The following is a 21,974-nucleotide window of genomic DNA, read 5'->3' as shown; positions in this document are numbered from 1 at the left end:
AGATGTTTGGATATTATGAAACTCTAAGACATTATTCAGACTTCTTGACCCAACTGGAATTACTTGGCTGTGCGAGTAGAATTTTTCCCGACTGTTGTTTGGTTCAAGTAGGGCAGGTATTGTCAAAAGTATCTGTGCATCTTTTTGGTACACTGTGTCCTGGTGTTCTGGATAAGAGGAATAGGCCTTTTGTGGCATTTGCTTTCAGATGCTTCTGGCTCAAAGGTTTTTATGTTCATCTGTAAACAACAAAACCTACAAGCAGCATGCACAATGCTCTTTCTCTAGCCCTAGTGTCCCTTGGCAGTGCAACCCCTCCTTTCCATCTTGAAGAGCTTCCACAAGCTTTGTTACCTGTCCAGTGTGTTTAGCTGTAAGTCAGAGACTCTGAGAAGAACGGAGTTGTTCTGGTTTTGCCAAACCTGGAACTTTAAGGTATTGTGTTTTATTTATTTTTTTTTACTTTGAATTTTCTGTCTCAGTAATATTTTTGACATTCTTGCCCAAAATCAGATAAATTCAATTGTCAAAATCTTGATTTAGTTGTTATTTGGAAAGCTCTGAATTTTTTTTTTGCTTATTTTTGGTATAAGGAAGCTATAATAGGAATAGGAAGCCTTTTGTTTACATTTTAATAAATACCAAAAGCAACGAGGCATCTACCTTCCTTATGGTAACCTGTTTTCAATAATAAAGAATGGGGGAAAAATGTCGTAGTGTTGAACTATGCTAGAGTCATCAAAATGTGTCCATCAGATTGGCCTGGTGGACAAGCTAATGACTGAAGTAGACAAGCATAGCCCACTGGGAGTGGTCACTCCCTAGGCAGGTGGTCTTGAGTCTAAGAAAGCAGACTGAGAAAACCACATTGAGCAAGCCAGTTAGCAGCATCTTTCCATGGCTTCTGTTTCATTTCCTCCTCCAGGTTTCTACAGTGAGTTCTCAACCTGACTTCTCCCCAAGATGGACAATAAGCACTAAGCCATATATGTCCTTTCTTTCAGAAGTTTCTGTTGACTTATTTAGCAAATTATCTCTGACTTTCAGTTTTCAAGAACTGCCTGACAATTGAAACCTATATATTATTATATTGACCAACTCTTATTTATTTGTCTATTTACATACATATTTATTGTGTGTATGTGTGCTTGCATGTGGTGTCCAGAGATAAACCTCAGATATTATCTTCAAGAGCCATCCCTGTCTTTGGAGATACTATTTCTAGGAGCTTGGGCCCACTCATTAGGCCCGGCTGGCTGGCCTGTAAATCTTAGTGACCTGCTTGTCTCTCCCATCCAGTGGGTTTACAAATGCTCAATGGTATTTTTTTTTTAACATGGGTGCTCCTGACTCAATTAAGGTTCTCAGGTTGTATTGTAAACTTTTTAGCATTTTACAGGTGGAGCTCTCTCTACTCTATACTAAATACTTAGTCTTTTGATTCTACAAATATCTGAGCTTCAAGATCCAACAATTTTAACATTTTGTATTTGCGACTTGTCATTTAGAATATGTGATCATATTAATGGGATCTGATTAATGGAGGTTTATATTTGTGCTATCTTTTAAAAAATTCTTAAAAAAACTATGGCGTGGGTTATGATCACACAGAAAACACAGAAAATATTTTGATTACTCCTAAAAATAAGCATGCTCAAATCTAGATCAAGAACCTCCAAGGAGGTCCTGTAGAGGCAAAGATTTGACTTACTGTTTATAATCCATCTGGGTATACTGGTACAGTAAATTTTCTTTTAATTTAACAATATACCTTTGACTTCCTTTCATCCCTTTCATGTCTTTTGGTTACTTAAGCTATCTTGTTACTCAGTCAGGCAAAATTAGTTAAGTTCAGTGTGTAAAGGATGCCTTCCCAGCTAGCCTGGGCTAAAGCTAGCTCTGCACTGGGTAGAAAAAGGACCTAAGTTAGTATTCCTAGAAAATGTAAAGATTCCCACTGACGAGGAAGCTAACTAGTTGGAAATCTAATTAGTGCATTGAAAATGACCATGTTCATATTTATAATGAAATACTGAAAACAAAATTAACATTTCAGATTTTCAATGTTAATTAGACCCTTCTTACCTATGGTAAATGACTTAAAACATTTGAAAGATAACAGGATAGAATAACAATAGAATTAATATAAAAGGTAATTAGCAGTGTACTTTGAAAGCATCAAAGTAGTTAATTAAGAGACCATAGAAAAGGGACCATGAAAAAGAAATAAAACATCAATGCTTGTATACACAACAGATATGTATTATTATCATAGTTATATGAGATTCACCACAGTTACTGGCAAAGAGAAATTTGAAAAAGTAATGTGAAATTATAAAAATTATTTTTTGTATAAATAAAAACTAAAATTATTATTTTCCAAATATAAATAAAAATAATTTTAATAAAAGAATAGTCACAAACACTGTCTGATCAGACCAAGAAGTAAGTGACTGGCCTCCCAACTGAACAGCCCACTCCAGTCTCTAGGCCCTATGCCAGGGGCATACCCTATATGCCCTTCCCCACCAATCGCAGCCACATTAGCCAGCCGGTAGACGATCCTTCTCTGGGCAAGCTACTCCACATGTGTCATCAGACCATGTAAACTACAAATCTCACTCTGCCCACAAACCCGTCCTCCTCTCCCTGCGAAGTAGTGGCACCCTGAGACACAAACACCTCCTGCACAGATCAGACCAAGAGGCAAAAACACTGCCTGCACCTATTGGAGGGAGAGATGAGTAGATGCCAAGGAAAGAATACATTCAACCTAAAGAGCAATATGGCACCATCAGGACCTAGTGGTTCTACAATACCAAGACCTAAACGTCCCAATGCAGATGAAGCAGAGGAAAACCAACTTAAAAATAATTTTATGAAACTTATGGAGGATTTTAAAGAGGAAGTGGAAAAAAATCACTTAAAGAAATAGAGAAAAAGCAAAAAATATTGGAAGAAATCAATAAATCTCTTAATGAAATAAAAAAAAATAACCAAGATAAAGCAAACAGGTGACGGAAACAGTTTAAGATTTGGAAATTGAAATAGAGGCAATAAAGAAAATACAAACTGATCGAATCTTGAATTGGACAATATAGGTAAACAAAAAGTAACTACCAATGCAAGAATAACCAACAAATGCAGATGATGGAAGAGAGAATCTCAGGTGTTGAAGATACTATAGAGAATAGATTCATTGGTCAAAGAAAACATTAAAGCCAACAAAGTCATAGCATAAAATATCCAGTAAATATGGGAAACCATGAAAATATCAAACCTAAGAATAATAGGAACAGAAGAAGAATACCAGTTTAAAGGCACAGAAAATACATTCAACAAACTCATAGACGAAAACTTTTCCAACCTAAAGAATGAAATACTTATGAAGATACAAGAAACGTACAGAACACCATAGACTGGACCAAAATAAAAAGTCCCCTTGCCACATTATAATCAAAACACTAAATATACAGAGGAAAGAAATAATATTTAGAGCTGCAAAGGAAAAAGAATAAGTAACATATAAAAATAGATCCATCAGAATTACACCTAACTTCTCAATGTAGACTCTGAAAGCCAGAAAGTTCTCGACACACATTATGCAGACACCAAGAGAACATGGATACCAGCCTAAACAACAATACCCAGCAAAACTTTCAGTCATCATAGATGTAGAAAATAAAATATCCCATGACAAAACCAGATTTAAACAATACCAATCCATAAACCATGCCCTATAGAAAATGTTAGAAGGAAAATTCCAACCCAAGGAAGTTAGCTGCACCCAGCAAAACACAGGCAATAGATAATCCCATACCATTAAATCCTAAAAAAAGGGAAACACACACTCCAAAAATTACAGGAATTAACAATCACTGATCACTAATATCCCTTAATATTAATAGAATTAATTTGCCTATAAAAAAGACACAGGCTGAAAGAATTGATGCAAAAACAGGATTCATCCTACTTCTGCATACAAGAAACACACCACAACTTCAAAGACAGACATTACCTCAGAGTAAAGGGTTGGGAAAAGACTTTCCAAACAAAAAGACCTAAGAAGCAAGCTAGTGTAGCCATCCTAATATCTAACAAAATAGACTTCAAACTAAAAGTAATCAAAAGAAATGAAGAAAGACATTTCAAATTCATCATAGGAAAAATCCATCAAGATGAAGTCTCAGTTCTGAACAGTTATGCCCCCAAAACAAGGGCACCCAGATATGTAAAAGAAACATTACTAAAACTTAAATTGCACATCAAACCCCACACACTAATAGTGAAAGACTTTAACATCCACTCTCACCACTGGACAGGTCTGCCTGACAGAAACTTAACAGAGAAATAAGGGAACTAACAAATGTTATGACTCGAATAAACTTAACAAAAATCTATAGAACATTCCATCTGAACACAAAAAAAAATATACCTTCTTCTCATGGAACCTTCTCTAACACTAACTACATAATCAGTCACAAAGAAAATCTCATCAGGTACAAAACATTAGAATAAACCCCTGTATCTTATTGGATCACCATGGCTTAAAGTTAGAATTCAACAACAGCACAAATTACAGATAGCCTACAAACTCATAGAAACTGAATAACACTCAACTCAATCACCACTGGGTCAAGGAAGAAATAAAGAAAAAAAATTAAAGACTACCTAGAATTCAATGAAAATGAATGTACAAAAACCCCAAACCTATGGGGCACTATGAACACAGTGCTAAGAGGGAAAAAAAAACAAAACAAAATAGCTAAAACAAACCTATACTATAAAGGATCTTTTGGAGACATGACTATCCTTGACATCAAACCCTACTATAGATGTATAGTAATAAAACTAGCTTGGTATTGGCATAAAAACAAACACACACACAAATGAAATTAAATTGAAGACCCTGACATTAATCCAAACACCTAATTTTTGACCAAGAAGCCAAAATTGTACAATGGAAAAAGGAAAGCATCTTTAACAAATAGTTCTGGCATAACTAGATGTCAACATATAGAAGATTGTAAATAGATCCAAAGCTATTGCCATGCACAAAACTCAAGTCTGAGTGGATTAAACACATTCTTTTCATGGTCCTATTTGGGTTCATAATAATAAAATATTTTATCTTGCTTTTAAGTCTGTTTAGTGGGACTCTTTTGCTAGAATCCTGAGATATGAAATTACCAACACCCTGAGTTTCATTGCTTTAGACATCAGAGAAATGTATTCTAAGATTAAGTTAAGTCACTCATTCTTTGTCTTTCAGAATTTTTTTTAAGGAAAGCAGGTCAAGGCTCCCCACCATCAAGACATGTACACTCTAGCTAAAGGAATATGATGAAAATGGTAGATTTCTTTAAAGTACAATAGAGAAACAAAAACTACGACCTAAAGAGGGCTAAGATGTCTTAGAATGGAGTGGGAGTTTCCCTGTGGGGATGTCACTGGTGGATTGACTTGGTCTCTTTGATTGATGTCCCAGCCTACTGTTATGGCACCATCAGGGGATTCTGAACTGTGCAATAGCAAGAAACAGCTGCGAAAAAGCAAGCAAGCAAGTGTGGATGCCTTCATTTCTCTCTACTCTGGAGTGTGATTGCGGTGGGACTAGGTGTTTGAAGCCCCTCCTACTGTGACCTCCCTACTACTGGACTGTAATTTGGAGTTGTGAGTGTGTATTAGGGCAACTGAAATGAAATAAGGAAAGACATGTGGTGCTTTGCTAGATCTGCTGAGGAGATCTGAAGAACAGGAGGGAATGATTCAAGGCTATTTCAGGAAGTACGGTGTTCCATGTAGAGCAAACGGTATACAGAGACATTTAGAAGTGTGCTTTAAAGAGACAGAGGTCTTTGTGGCTATGCAAAGTCAGGCAGGCACAGAAGAGAGATCAAGGGAAGCTATGGGTAAGGCAGAACCTAGATCCCATTGTTAAAGGACAAAATAAGAAAGACTTCACAGGACTTTGAGTAGAAGAATAAGATTATTGGAGTTAATTATTTAAAGGCTGTTTGTCTTCCATCTTCTTTGTTGAGAATACACCTGGCATGAAGCCCTTACACACAAATCCAAGCAAGAGGTAGTGATAACTACACCAGGTTGTTTTTAAACGCTGGTTGGATTTTGAAGGTAGTCAATAGAATTAATTGATAGATTGGACATGACATATTAAAAAAAGGAATCAAGATGACTATATTTAGAAATGTACACAAAATATAGCCGTCCATAAACTTTGATTTCTCTATAATGGTTTTTCTTTTTTACATTTTGAGTGGCTTTATTTCTAAATCTTTTAATAGGATTTTTTTTGTTTATTTGTTTGTTTGTTTTTACATTCTTTTGGCAGCTATATTTTAAAATTACTCTACATGGTGAAAATTCTGGGGGATATTAAAATAGGGATCTATTTTGGTCTCAGCAAAATTACAAGAGAATGATTGATGCATGATAATAAAGTAGATAAAAGATTATGGGGAGTCAAAGGAGAGATGTTCCTTTGTGCTGTGGGGGGCGGGGAAAGCTACACCATAGGTAATCCTGAATTACTTTGAAGACAGTATAGACTTGGGGATTGTCCAGGTAAGAAGCATCCTAGGCTGGCCTATGTACCAAATCCAGGACATGGTTAGTGATCTTTAGCAGCTGGAACGATTGTGGGGGAAAGAGTGAACAAGTTGTTCTCATATCGTAGGATGCTTTGGACAAAGGAGGTTACAGGAAAGGTCAGACATGTCGGGGAGCTATTTCATGCATGGAACTACTGGGAGCTGCCATATTTCAAAGAAACACCGGGCTGTTACAGAGAAGATGGGTTTATAGCAGCTGAGACGGATGTCTGGAGAGCACAGACCTCTTCAGACTTTCCACCTGCACTGTATGGGCCAAGAGAACGGAAGTACAAAGATCGGTTTTTCTGGCATATAGTCAACTCATCTTCATACTCTCAACAGGAGGGTTAGGGACCTAATTATATTCAATCTTCTTTGAATATAATTATGATTTGTCTGATTGTAGAGATTCTTGGGAAAGAAGAAAGAAAGAATGTAGAAATAAAGCTGGCTCCTTTAATAAGGAACCAAGAAGTCCAGAAATTTATTACGTTGCAAAAGACTTTCAAAGATTTACAGAAGAACTTTCCAAAGCTCATTTGAGGTAAGAGCCTCAAATGGCCACCTGCTCCAACTCCACTCGGTTCCTCTTCTCAACTAGAATCGAAATGCAATCTGGATTCTATGACTGGAAACATCTTCCGGTATTTTCCTTAATGGAGCACAGAGGCAGAGGAGGTGAAGAGAAGGTCACTCCTTTGAAGGTCTATGAAGCTTAAAATGTTCTGGCTACAGACTTCAGCTGAACCAATTTTGTTTTCCATGGTGAAGTCTAACCAAACAAACTCTTGGGAATGCACCCAAAGAGCTTGTACCGAACAGTTGAATTTTAGAAGGCAAAAAGAAAGGAAAGAGCTGATTGTTTTGGCAATGAGCATGCTGTCAGCAAGGTGTTTCTTCACCCTCCTTAACATTTTCAGAAGTGTGAGAAACAATTAGAAACAAATATGAGTGCTGGCAAGAGACTTGTAGGACAGACCACCTTCCAGCAGGACATTTTTCAGAAGCCTCAGTAGAAAGTTTGGGTTGTGTACTTGGAGGTGACACAGCCTGCTCACTAGTAAATACAAATAGCATTTCCTTATGTGCCATATATTTTTCCTATAGGAAATGGATAATCTACTATGACATTTTGGTGGATTAGAATAAGAGAAATAAATCAAAAATACAAGTTTTCGCATTCCTTTTTCAAATGAAAGATACATGCATTAGTAGATTAGCAACCACAAAATATATAAGTATTTATAAAACAGTACTGCTTTTGAACACCATCTGCCGAAGAGCGGTATTTATTCAGCCACTGATATGAGACCAGATTTTCTTCTACATTATGCAGAGGGGAAGTACATCCTTGTACTAATAAGCATACACTTTGTATTTAGACAGCCTAAGTTCTAATGAAATTCTTTAGTTGATAAGCTGTGCAATTTTGATTATGTTATTTAACATTACTTTCCCTTTGAGGAAAGGGTTTCATTTTAATCATACCTTTTAACCATACCTGTGTCATTTAGTTCATCTGACACAGTAATATATGGAAAGCATCCTGCCAAATGCTTAACATGTGTAAGTATTTGATAAGTAATAACTATTATCATGCAGCTTCAAAGTATTTTGAATGTTGTACTGAATTAGTTTTTCAGAGGTTGCTCAGTGAAGGTCTTGTCTGATTGCAGCATATAGGTCTCTGTACTAAACTGAGGCACAGATCACAATCAGGATGGAGCATAGAGTGTTTTTAAACATGGTAATTCGTGCTCATGCTGAGTCCATTTTGAGTTCACAGAGCCTTCGATTGCTGAAGTAGTTACTATCTCTTACTTTGCTAGTCAAGAAAGGAGAGCCCTATACTTGTGATAAGCAAGTGTTCTGCCCTGCAGGGAGTAGTCTAATACCATCCATTCACACTTCATTAGAACTTGTATGGCCTGGCCCAACTGAACAAGGGTCAAAACAGATAATGCATTTATATTTCTAAAAGGTAAAAGTTGAAAAATTGTTGAACAGCACTGATGACTATCATGGAACCACTAAAATAGCTGGAAATGAGACTCTAATAGTGGTATTGAGTTTTAAAAAAATGAGTCGAGTGTTGGAGAGTGGCTCAGTAGTTAAGGAAACTGACTGCTCTTCCAGAGGACCTGAGTTCGGTTCCCAGGACTCACGTAGGGTTGCTTGCAACCACCTGTAGCTCCAACTTCAGGAAGATCTGTTGCTTCTGATTTCGGCAGGGACTTGCACTCATATGCATATTCCTCCACACAGACACCCACAAGTACACATAATTAAAAACCGAAATCTTTTAAAAATATCGAATCAAAATGAATCAGAATAAAGGTTACATAAAGTGCCTTTGAACTCCAAGTGAAGCACTGAGGACTCAGCACAGTTGGTGGCGCACACCAGATGCTGCCTTGAGTTTCTGGAATGTTTGACCCCATAAGCAGTGCCATTGTTTGAGTTCTTTGGTTCAAGATCTCCCAAGCCATATTTGTTCTTTTATGGCCTCTCTTACATGCTATTTAAATGGTCTTAATCGGTTTTTATCTTGCATCTAATGGGTTTAATGTGTTCTAACTGTATGGTCCCATTTGGCAAGTTGGATGCTATATGGCTGAAAGGTGCCATATAAAAAATATTGTTATTGTTATAATGATGGATTCAATCTCTGAAGGGGAAGTTGTGGAATGTTTTGATACTAAGCTATCATTATTTTTAGAAAAATGAAGTTTGGCTTCTTGCTACACTAGTAAGCCCTGAAGATGAAATGTTTGCTATCCACAGCATGGATCTTAGCAAAGGGCCAAAGCAGTCAAAATAAAAACATTTTGAGATAATGTTTCATACATTACTTGACAGATGTTTGCTTTTAAGTATTCTTGAAAAGTTAATATAAGAAATTAAAAAGAAAAAATACAGTAAGCAAAAGCAGATATATTTGGTTTTAGTTCTAGTTATTCTTACCACCACTGATCACACATGCCTGCTGTGTTAACTACTTAACCCTTTGTGCTGATCAGCTGCCATTTAGTGTGAGGCAGAGTGAGCAAGAGAGTGTTACACTGCTTTGGAAATGCATCATTAAGACAGGAGGTGCATGCAGTTCTGGAAAAAAGGGACTGTTCAAATCCCTTCCCTCAGGATGATGTGGTATTATGTTCCCGTTACTTGAATATTCATTATGGTTTCCCACATGTTTTTGGCTACCTCTGTTTCCTGCAACTGTTTGTGTTATTAAGTTGATCTGGCTTACAGATAAGTGGCTTGAACTTGGATAAATGGTAGCTTGGGATGCTCACGTAGATTGGGTAGATCTCCTTTCAGCCTAAGAATTATGGAGGTTTTCTAAAGGGAGGTGAGACAAAGCAGCCAGGGTTTTGTTACTGAAGGGCCTCAAACCACAGATGGAAAACTCCACATGGCTAGTCTGAGGAATTCTCTAGTGTGCCAGGCACTGGCCTTCCCTGTGTCTTTAACCAGACAGATTTCCAGAGAGCACAGCAGAAACTTCATTTCTTTCAGAGTGAGCAGAAAGAAGGGCATTGGGAAGCATTGCCTCGTAGAACTAGGAGAAACTGTTAGGGACTGATGGTGATGTAATTATATGACTTTCTAATGGGGAGCATTGACACTTAACAATGTAATTTAAATAATGAGATATTCGTGGATACGGGTATCATAAGAAATCTAGAAGGTCTCTAATCTAGGAAAAGGAAGAAGACAGATTGATGGACTGATGAAGCTTGAAGCTATGCTTGCCAAATTCTTCTTTAGGAAACCTGAATTCAGTTCATTGTCAAACTGAAATAACGGTTTCCCGCTCTTGTGCTGCTCTTATACAAGGAGATCGTGCAGCAGATTCACACAGGACTGGGGTTCAGGGGCCAGACTACCTGGAGCTCTGTTTCACTGGGTCTGCAGCCCTGAGCAGGTGATACCACCCTGCAACTCTCAGATGTCCCCATTTGCTAATTGGAGGTGATGAGAGTGAGTTCTGGCTTTGTCCTGGGGACCAAATAAGCAAATATACAAAACACATCCAATGGGTCTGGCATATGACTAATGTTTGTTAAAGAAGTAAACGAAGTGGCATGCTTCCAAAGCACCTTCCACTTTAAGAGGAAGACAGTATAGCATGGATGTCTACTGCGTGCTTCATTGTGACTGCCTTTATTAGCACAGAGGGAGAACACTGCATTTAGTTTACCTCTAAGTAAAAGAGAATTGTGAGTTGCTTTGTTTGTATTTTGCTGTGGGGAAAAAAGCGAAGCATTCTTTCAAAAGTAAAACTGTCTTAAGTTCGACCATGAAGGCAATAGAGATTGGTCTGTTAAAGACCAAGGCCAGGGGCTGGAAAGCTGGCTCAGCAATTACCAATTATGAGCACTTGTTACTTGTGCAGAGGACCTGGTTCAGGTTCCCAGCACCTACATGGCTACCAACATCCATCTGCAAAGGCAGTTCCAGAAGATCCATTGCCTTCTTAGGGACTCCCCAGTCATTGCATTCACATGGCACACAGACATACATGCAGGCAAAACACCTATAAACATAAACTAATGACAAAAATAGTAGCTTTTTTTTTTTTTTACAAATAGTTGAACTTATCTCTAAACATTGAACTTCAGAGAGACTGTTTTTTAGTTATTTAAGTTTCTTCTTATGGACACAAAACATTTTTGATACAATAGACATTGTCTGGGAGCTAGATATCTACCAAGAGATGAATGGATAATAAATTATGGCACATATATACAATGGAATTTTATTCTGCTATTAAAAAATATGAAATCATGAAATTTAGATATGGATAGCACTAAAAATAGTATGTAATATGTCATCATTCTCGCTCATATGTAGATTCAAGTGTGGTCATGTTGATGTAAGTAAAAAAATTATTTTGGAGCCCAAGAGAGGTGAAAAAATAAGCTTTGAGGGAGAGAGGTGAGGGGGTAATAGTACACATACTATATAAGCCTGAAAAGGGGATTATTGGTACCAGGATAGTATATTGGGGAGGGGGCAGGGAGATAAGGAGAGTAGAGAAGATAATTAACCAAAGCATTAGAATACATGAAAGTGCCATAAGAAAAATTTACTTTATATACCAGTTTTTAAAAATCAAAATGAGCTTTGACAGTATAGAAAAGTCTAAATATACAACTTAGGTTTTTTTTCTCAATTTTAAAATTAAATATATTTATAGCTTAAACGTATCCCTTCCCTCTCCTCCTGTGCATTTCCCTTGTTCCCTTTCAAATCCATGGCTTCTTTTCCTTTAATTGTGTATATGCATGTACAACCTGCTGAATTTTCTTAGTGTTTCTTGGATGTGTATGTTTCCAATGGTATTGTCTAAAAACTTACAGGGTTCATCTCTGGGGAAGACTAATTCTCCTCCAAGCAGTCATTAGTTGCTTGTAGCTTTTTGCCTATGAGCCGGACCCATGAGACTTTCCTCTTCCACATTAGTATGTCTGTTGTTGTCATTGTTCAGATCTTGCTTAAGCAGGTGTATTTTATACTCATTTTTATAATTTATTTTTAAAAAAATACTATTTTCCTCATTTTAAATACCAATCCCAATCCCCATTACCATCCCTCCTCCCCCTCCCTCTACCTTTCACCTCAATCCCCCATCTACTCCATCAGACAAGGAAGTCAACAAAGTCTAACATATTGCTTTGAGGAAGAACCAAGGCCCTCCCCACTATATCTAGGCTGAGCAAGGTATCCCTCCAAAGAGTAGGTTCCAAAAAGCCAGTACAAGCAGTAGGGATAAATCCTGATCTAACTGCCAGCAGCCCTACAGACTTTCCCAGCCATAAAATTGTCATCCACTTTCAGAGGGCCTAGTTTGGTCCTATGCTGGTTTCCCCACTGTCAAACTGGAGACAATGAGCTCCCATTAGCTCAGGCCAGCGGTTTCAGTGGGTATTCCCATTGTGGTCTTCACCCCTTTGCTTGTGTTATTGTTCCTCTCTCTTTTTGACTGGATTGTGGGGGCTCAGTCCAGTGCTCCACTGTGGATTTCTGCATCTGCTTCCATCAGTTGCTGGATGAAGCTTTTATGAGAACATTTAAGATAGTTATCAATCTGACTACAGGACAAGACCAGTTCAGGCACCCTCTCCACAAGTGCTTAGGGTCTTAGCTGGGGTCACACTTGTAGATTTCAGGGAATTTCTTGTCAGGTTTCTTGATAGCCCTATAATGGCTCCCTCAATCAAGATATCTCTTTCCTTGCTTTCCCTCTCTGCCCTTCCCCCATCTCGATCATCCTGTTTCCTCAAGTTTTCCTCCCCACTTCACCTTCTTCCCTCCTCCTCCCCTTCCCTCCACCCTTCTTCCCTCACCCCCATGCAATCAATTTTCTCCATAAATCTTGTCTCTTTCCTCTTTCCAGGGTGATCTAGATATGTTTCTTTTAGGGTTCACCTTGTTGCCTAGATTTTCTGGGGTCATGGATTATAGGCTCATTATCCTTTGCTTTACGCCTAATATCCGAATATTTTTGAGGTTTCATGGGTGTAGTTTCGCTGTATTTTTAGGAGATTCAATCTCACAGTACACTTCCTTTCCTTAGGCTCTTAAAATCTTTCTACCCTTTTCCCATCATATTCCATGAGCCTTAAATAGGAGTTATGTAGTAGATCTATCAACTGGGACTAGGCACCCACCCTACAATCAGTTGGTCTCTGCATTCTGACCAGTTGTGGAAACCTCAGTATCAGACATGTTGAAAAAGTACATTGTTTATAATGCTTTGGAATGAAGACATTTTAATGTTAATGATATTTAACATATATATTTAGGAATGAGTTGGTTTATCTATATATATATATACATACATATACCTACATACATATTGGTTGGTATATCTCATCCCTAAACTTGAGAGTTCGGAAGTTAATGGTGTTAAAATTTAATTCTTGCTTGTCTCATAGATACCCAAACTTAGTATATCCAAATAACCCACCCTTGACTTGTTTTAATTCTTCTCCATTGTTTCATTTAGTCTCCCCCTCGGGAAAGTGGCTGTACCAGTTGTTCTTTTTAAATGCGAAGCATTCCCCTTCCATTCTTTCCTCATTACTGTGTGTATCAGTTACTTTTTATTGTTGTGATAAAATACCATGACCAAGGTTAGTTTAGAAAAAGAGTTAATTTGAACTTATGGTTTCAGAGAGTGAGAGTCCCCGATGGTGGAGTGAAAGCCTGTTAATAGAAGCAGGAAGTTGAGGGCTCATATCTTCACCTGCAAGCACCCAGCAGGGACAGCAAACTAGAATTGGCACAGGTCTTTAAATTCCCCAAATCTGGCCCAATGACACACTTTTTCCAGCAGGGCCTCACTTCCTAACTCTACTTGAACAATACCCTGAGTTGGGATTCAAGTATTCAAATGTTTGAGACTGTGAGGAATATCGCATTCTATCACATTGCACTCTCTGATCTCTATAGACCTGTGGCCACGTAATAATGGAAATTATGTTTAGTTCAACTTCAAAAGTTCCATAATATTGCACAACCACAGCAATTCTTAAAAGTCCCAAGATTAATATCTCTTCTGAGACTCCTGGCGAAGTCTCAAATTAAATTATGTATTTCAAATACATAAAAACACAAAATATACATTACCAATCAAAAATGGAGGTATGGGGACATAGTGAAAAAAATACTTGATAAAAATAAGACTGAATCTCATCAGGACAAACATCAAGTTCCATAGATTCTTAGCTAGTGTTAAAGGGCTTAGATTGCTCTGGCTTTGCTGCCTGCAACATATACCACCGTCTTGGGCTGGTTCCTCTCCCTGAATGCAGCTCTCTCTAACATGTATCTCACAGCAGTGCGTCTCCAACATCTTGGGATCTCCAATGCAAGCAAGACTACACTTATTCAGCTTCATGAAATGGCTTCCCAGGGCCTCTTGTCCTCTTGGGGCTTTTATGCAGAGACTCCTGTGATGGACATTGAATTACATTACTACCAATTTGTGACTGTGGTTGTTTTCCAGGAGCTGAAAATGCCGTATTCTCTCTTCCACAAGTTGGTAGGCAGCTGAGTGAGGATATGCTGTGGGGATACCCTTCTCTTTATTCCAATGTAGATCAACAGTCAAATCAATATTATTCCACTTAAGATACTTTTAAATTTATCCTCAGGCAATTCTTAGGACATGGACTGAAAAAAGGCAGTTTTTTGTATTTTTTTTCCTCTTAAAATATCACAAAATAATCTCTAGCCCAATTGCCAATATTGTTCTCTCTGAAAACCTCTTGAACTGGGCCTCCATAGCCCACATAGCTCTCAGCACTATCGTATTCCAAACACCTACTAGGATGACACATTAATGTCCACTTACATCCTTCAATCACTTCTCTAGTCCAAAGTTACAAAGTCTTCCACATTACTCAAAAAAAAAAAAAATAGTATTGTTGGTTCTGTAACAGCAATAGCTCTCTCTCAGGTACCAACTTCTGTGTTAGGACTTTTCTATTGCTGTGATAAAACACCATGACTAAGGCAATTTGTAGAAGGATGAATTTATTTGGGCTTACTGTTCCAGGGGGTTAGAATCCATGATAGTGGAACAAAGACATGGAAGTGGGAGCAGCGAGCCAAGGGCTCACATCTGAGACTAAGCAAGAAATGGCACAGTTTTTAAACTCTCAAAGCCTTTCCTAGTGACATCAATTTGGCTGTCTTTGAGTGTTCCATTCATTTATTAGTTTTTCATTTTCTTGTCCACTATGTTCATAGCATTTTTTTCTCTTATAGCCTTAGTTTATAATTATTTTTGATTTTTATCAGACTATAGCAATTTGCTTATTTTTGCCTTGTTGTTGCAAATTATAATCTCTCCATGGGAGCAGGGTCAAGAATACATTATAGAATAATACAGAATGAAATAATCTAGACCAAATCTTGATCAAGAGATAACTACTCAAAATTTGTAAGTGGAATAAATTAATGGATAAAAATCACTAGTATGTAAATAATATTTATCCACACATATTTAATTGTAATAATTGTTTTGAATAAGCAAACACAGACTATGTAGACTAAAGACTGTAGCCTCTATTATTATTAATATTTTCATACAATATATTTTGATCATATTATTTCTCATCTCCAAGATCATCCCAGATCTTCCACGTTTTCCTACCAACCCAAACTCATGGTCTTTTCCTCTCTCTCAAAATAACAACTTAAAAAAATCAAAAATCTAACAATTGAACAAACAAAACAATAAAAGTAAAAACAAATAAAAACCATGAATTCCATTTTGTACTGATCAATTACTCCTGGACATGGAGCTTGCCTTGGGGTATAGTTGATATACTCAGGGTCACTTTACCAGAGAAAACCCATTTTCTCTTTACCAGCAGGTACCAACCACAAATAGCTTCTTGATTAGTGGTAGGACTTTGTGTTTGCTTCTTCTCTGTGCTAGGATTTTGTCTGTCAAAACTAGAGTTCTTATCCTAGATCTGTCACTGGTTATAATCCTAGCTTAACCTAGAAAATCAATTTAGTCTATAAAAACCTTCATTTTCTCATCAGTAAAATGTAGGCTACAGCAGTCTCTACTGTATATACAGGTCTTGTGATACAGGAAATCAGAGGCATAGTCCACATTCATAAAAATCAAAGAACAGAGGCTTGTCACCATTCTTTTTTTTTTAAGCTGCAACCCTTCCTTTCTTATTTACCACCGAGATCTTACATTGAATTTTCAGTCCCTTTAAAACAGCCAATTTCTTTTCAAATTCAAAGTCCCTCAACTGTGATCTCCATTAAAATAAAAAATAAAAGAAATACTCTCGGTTAGAGGGAAGAACCAGGACACAGTCACAATCTGAGCCAAGCAAAACCGAACTCCAACAGTATAAATAACGCAATGTTCAGTTATCTGGGACTCACTCGCCGTCTTCTGGGCTCCTCCAAACGACTTGGTTTGCTTCTCTGGCTCTGCTCCTTGTGGCATACAGAGCTTCTAGACTCCAGTTGCCTTCACTCCACTGCTACTGTTCTTGTGGCTGACCCATGACCACCATTTCTTTTATATCGTAGGAACCGTGGAAGGCAACAAAGACTCACTAGAAAACACAGCTTATTACTTGTATAGGGTTGGGGGTTGGTGTGGAAATTATGTAGGCCCAGAGATTTAAAAAAAAAAGAGGGGAAATTGAATGGGATAATAGGTATATTAGTGTGAACTTACTCACACTAATAATAATAATAGTGAGTAATAGAGTGAATACTTGTGAGCTATTATTTATGGACAATTTACATTGGTATGGATTCTTGTACATTGACACAAGTTCAAATTATATTTGTTATTTCTGTTCACAATATTTGTACACCTATGCAAAATTATTTTGTATAGTATTTGTATAATATAATATATTGTATCATGCATTTTGTTCAAGACATTTTGTATATTGATACCATTTTAGAATACATTTATCATATTGCATAAAAAAAACAAAGAAAATGACCTTCCCTGAAGGATAAGGACCAGTTTTCAATCATGAGTACATGAATAGTTAGCTGTGCTTTCTTGCTAGAACCTTCAAATGAGTTCTCTAGAGGCAGAAATGTGCTACTTCACAAACCTTTGCAGGGACTGCTACCTAATTTGCAACCTTGAAGTCTAATCACATGAGATATAAAAGACAGTTAATGTAGAATGAGGAAACAAAGATGAGTTTTGTTGAAATACATTCCCAAATGCCCAGCTTGACCGTGGAGGATCATATTAGGAAAAATGAACACACAGCTTTTAATGTGAGGCCATGTTTGTGGCTACAGTTGCATCTTCACACCGTCAGCCACGTGACTTGTGCCAAACCTCTCCCAGCTTTCTTTTAGTTATGTGAAGAATGGGAATAATAAAACCAATTTTAGTTATTTTTGAAGGTATTGCTAGATTTCCTCTGTTTACAATGACTCAGTTCTGTCAAACATCTGACAGTAAATATCTTCATCCCCTTAAACTGCAAGATTCAAGAGAGATTTCATGGCTTTCCTAAGCATAATAGCCAGCAAGTTTTGTGTATTATTATAGGTTATGGAATTCTTACTTAGTGTTTTTTTTTTTCTGTTTGCTCAATTAAATCCTTACCTCAAGTCTATGTGGTAAACATGATTATATTACAGTTGTGGAATATGAAGCTCCAAGAGGGTAAGTAATTTGACCAAGATGGTTCTACTAAAAAATATGAATCCCAAGGTCCCAATACAAGTCTCTGACAGTATTCAGTACCACTTCCAGTACCACTATAAGCCAAGGACAAGAGTCTGAGTCAGGATTTGACACAGATAGAACTCAATTTTAGAACTGTGTAGTAGACAGTGAGTTCATCACTCTGCATTACCTTCATTTTGGGCCAGATCACAAGCATCACAGACACTTTGACTCTACGACCATCATGCTTTTGGACCTACAGTCCTCCCAGATCAATATTCTACCCCTCAAGGTGTTTGTGGTAGCTTAAGAACATACCAGGCACAGACATGTAGACCACTGCATATGGATGTGCAGGTCAGAAGATCACTGCACATTTGGATGAACTTGGGTTAAGGAAAGCTACATCTCTAGAGAGATGGCTCAGACATTAAAGGCTAGACTTACAATCAAAGCTTCAAGAACCTCCCCTATACTCCCAGAAAAAAATCTAAAACAAATGACACAAACAAACAACAACAACAAAAAACAATGGTGCACATTCAAGAGCATGTGTAATGCAGAAAATCTTGAAGTCCATTGGAAATGCTCCATTACTTGAGTAATTAGCTTCTCAGGGTCAGTCATCAACTGACTTTTTCATTCACTTTCGTCGACAGGTCCAGCTGTGAGATACAACAAGTTCAAGATGTCAGAGGCCAAGCCACCTCCCCTGCTGGGACAGCACACCAAGCACATTCTGAAAGAGGTCCTCGGATATGATGACAGGGCTATTGGGGACTTACTCTGCTCTGGTGTGATAGCACAACATGAAACCAAGTGACAGAGGAGACCGCATCAGAAAACTGCCCCTGGCTGGCCCAGACTATGCTCTGTGCATGCCTGTCCCTAGTCTTGATCCCACTGAAAGGCTGAGTAGGAACCGCAGATTTCCTGCCTGGAATCTCTGGGGTAACTTTAGAATTAAAGTCTAGTGCCCATTGAAAACCTTACTATTCTTTTGACCTTTTGCTCCCCAGAAAATAATTTGTTATTTGTGGACTTTGATTAATTCTATTGTTTTCATCCATAAGAACTGTGACCGTTTGGTAAAGGAATGTTTTTTCGATTTGATTCCTCTCCAATGTACACGTGTATGGAAATATCACATTATAAACTGTAGTTTTGATTTGTCAATTGAAAATAAAACCAAACATGAAAAATAGTTTTTTTCTGGAAAAAGCCCCCTTTATTTTAATTACCTTAATGCCTTAAAATGGTTGCCTGTCCTACCCACACAAGCCTGAAAAAAAACAGAACTCTTGACATTTTCTACTTGTACATAAAGTCCTCGTTTAAATCTTTGTTAGGAAGTCAAAGCAATAAGCAGAATGACAGTCTCTGTGATTGATTTTAAACAGTAGAACTTAATTTCCAGCCCACCAACCCTTTGTTAGTCTGTAATTTAAACCACGGATTTTGTTGATGTCTGTTGTAAGACTGAGCTCCTCTCTGTCCATAAGGAGTGAATATTTGCATTTCCCTGGTGACACTGTGATGTACAATGGAAGACCAATTTCTACCTATTCATTTAGGGTGTGAGTATTTGTGCGTGGGAGAGAGCATAGGGGTTGCTCCCTTGCTACCTTATTTTGAGACATAGCCTACTGCTGCACACTTTAAATAAATGTGAGGTGATACATGTTACAGTGTAAAGGGGGAAATGATAGGAAGTATTTCTTTATAATTTGAAGATCTCTGTAGAGGACAGAATCATGTCTTTGTGTTTTGATTTGTCAGCGAATTCCAATTATAGAAAAATCTGTCCTGAAGATAAAAAGTAATCAGGATATGTGCTTTAGAATGAATTGCCACCGGAAACTGCATAGGCCAGGTGCAGACCAGGTCATCAGGCATCACGTGCTCAGTGTCCTGGTATGACCTTGCTCATGGCCATAGGCATACATATAACGCATTGCCATTATATTGTGGTAGTAATTTAAAGCTAAGTTGCCAAAATTCATCTTTCAAACTGATTCAAAGGTAGTTTTCTTTTTATTTGGGATGCTTTGAGCCACTTACTGGTGCTGTAAGGCATGGTATGTCTCTAGAATCAAGGATACCAAATAGAAAGTATCCCTAAAGACTTTTCAGAGGAAATCCTCTAACTTTTTAGGATTTCCCGAACCCAAGCTTTGCTCGTCAACATGTTGTGCTCTGAAAACCCCTGCCATTATTCCATTAGAAAGAATTTTGTCATAATATAGTAGTTTGATGCCTTCTGAAGACCTTTGTCTCAGTCCTTAAATTATAGGGACATATATGAGATGTTTACATTAAGCTAGGCATTTGAAGATTTAATTATTTTATTGAATAAGAGTATTTCCTGCATGTATGTATGCATGTCATCTGTATACCTGATGCCTGCAGAGTTCATTAGATAACATTGAATCCTCTGGAAAGTAGAATTTAGATGGCTGTTAGTTACTACGTGATTTGAGAACTGAACTTAAGTCCTCTGCCAGAGTAGTGAGTGCTCTTAACCTTCAAACCATGTTCCAGTCCCCAAGCCAGATATATTACAGAAAATAACTTTATAGTCCTATGTCTCATATGGAAATAAGGAAAAGGCTGGGTGACAGAACTGATAACACCACAGGTCTTGAAAGCCAGATAGATGCATAGTTTTTTCTATTAAAACATAAAGTCTCAAAATGCAAATACTCCTTATTGAGAAATAATTCTAAATATGTGAGTATCCATATATAAGAAGATTCTGTCATGCATAGGGCCAGAATGTACCTCTTAAGCTTTCAGGGTCAATAAAGATTGAAGTCTTCAAATATGGTAGGACAACCACTGAAGTGTGACTAGGTCTCCAGATTCCTACCTCCACAGCTCAGAATGTTCCCAGAGAACTATGGATTTCTGATCACTCATCCGTCTTAAAGCATTTACTTCACTGATTTTTTTTTTAAAGTTCAGGCTGTGCTTCATGTTCACTTTGATTATCAGTTCTGAAAAAAGTATTGTGCTTACTAAAATTTCAAAATTTCTAGCAATATGCCCCAGATCAAATTATGCTTATAAACAAATGTGCTGTTTTAATTATCAGAGCTGGTTATCTTACACAGTCCCCAAAATAACACACTACTAAGATACCATATGCTCAAGTTCAATTCGTGTCAAGGCCTGCCTTCTGGAAGGTTATGTCTGTGATTGGCCTCAAAAACTCCTTGAAAATCAGTGAGTTAATCGTTATAGAATTGGAGGTATGTCCACAAGCAAATGGGCTAGTTTTTCCTGAAAATTTTTCTACCAGAATTTTCTTCTTAATCAACATATTTTTTTTCTGGTACTTAGTCTGATATGCTGAATGTTCTTTTAGCAGAAATACAACTAGCAGTGATGACTTTTGTATAAATGCTGTAGTTACTCCCCATCTGACCTTGTGTTTGAGATACCCAATGGTTTTAGACAGTCATGATTGGGGAAAATAAAGAGGTCTTATATTGTCTGTTTGATATTATAACCTTAGACCGCTCGTGTTAGATATCACCCTATGCAAGGATCTTTATGTGAAGATCTCACAACCTCTACATTTAAATCTTCTTACAGAAATGTTTATACTCATTTGTACAATAGTTCGATTTGATGTTACACTTCTGACTGGTGTCTTACCTTTGGCAAGTTGCCTATTTTAAAATCTGTGTAGGCAGAGGGTATAGTTTGGTGGTAGAACACTAGACTAGCATATGTGAGGTCATGCGCTTACTCCTCAATCATGCAAAAAACATACCATTAAACTTTATATAGATATGAGTCTTCTTGATTATCCTCTTAAAGGCCCAGAGCTGCCTTCATCAGGAGGGCTGTTTCTCTAAGTAGTTGGCCCAAAGAATATGAGAAGGAATGGCAGTTACTGGCCTCATGAGACTGTGCATATCTTTGGTAGCTTGGAGCTGCTGGCCCTTGACTCTCAATGACAAAGAAGGTAATTGGGGAAGAATATATTCTTTACCCTCCTTCACCCTATCTTTGGTTACTCATTTTCATAATCATTCCCCAAGATGAAGTCCTGTCATTGACTCATGAATGAAGGACTCTCCGCTGCTGAAGTCATTTGTCATGTTGGCGAGACTCTGACTGTTCTGTCCAGCACTAGCCTTGGCTGTGGCCTTAGT

The 21,974-nt window shown here is 37.6% G+C and overlaps 1 protein-coding gene across 1 annotated transcript in view; it reads left to right on the top strand.

Moving 5' to 3' along the window:
- Sugct (succinyl-CoA:glutarate-CoA transferase) overlaps window positions 1–18,845 on the top strand; it is a 663,319-nt gene extending 644,474 nt beyond the window's left edge. Inside the window, exon 13 of the mRNA XM_005365470.3 lies at window positions 18,471–18,845. Coding sequence (XP_005365527.3) covers window positions 18,471–18,634 — 164 coding nt within the window. The 3' untranslated portion in view covers window positions 18,635–18,845. The remainder of the gene's footprint in view (window positions 1–18,470) is intronic.
- The last annotated feature ends 3,129 nt before the right edge of the window (window positions 18,846–21,974 follow it).

Source organism: Microtus ochrogaster, unplaced genomic scaffold (genome assembly GCF_000317375.1).
Source record: "Microtus ochrogaster isolate Prairie Vole_2 unplaced genomic scaffold, MicOch1.0 UNK2, whole genome shotgun sequence".
NCBI lineage: Eukaryota > Metazoa > Chordata > Mammalia > Rodentia > Cricetidae > Microtus > Microtus ochrogaster.
This window is presented reverse-complemented; position numbering and strand designations above follow the sequence as displayed.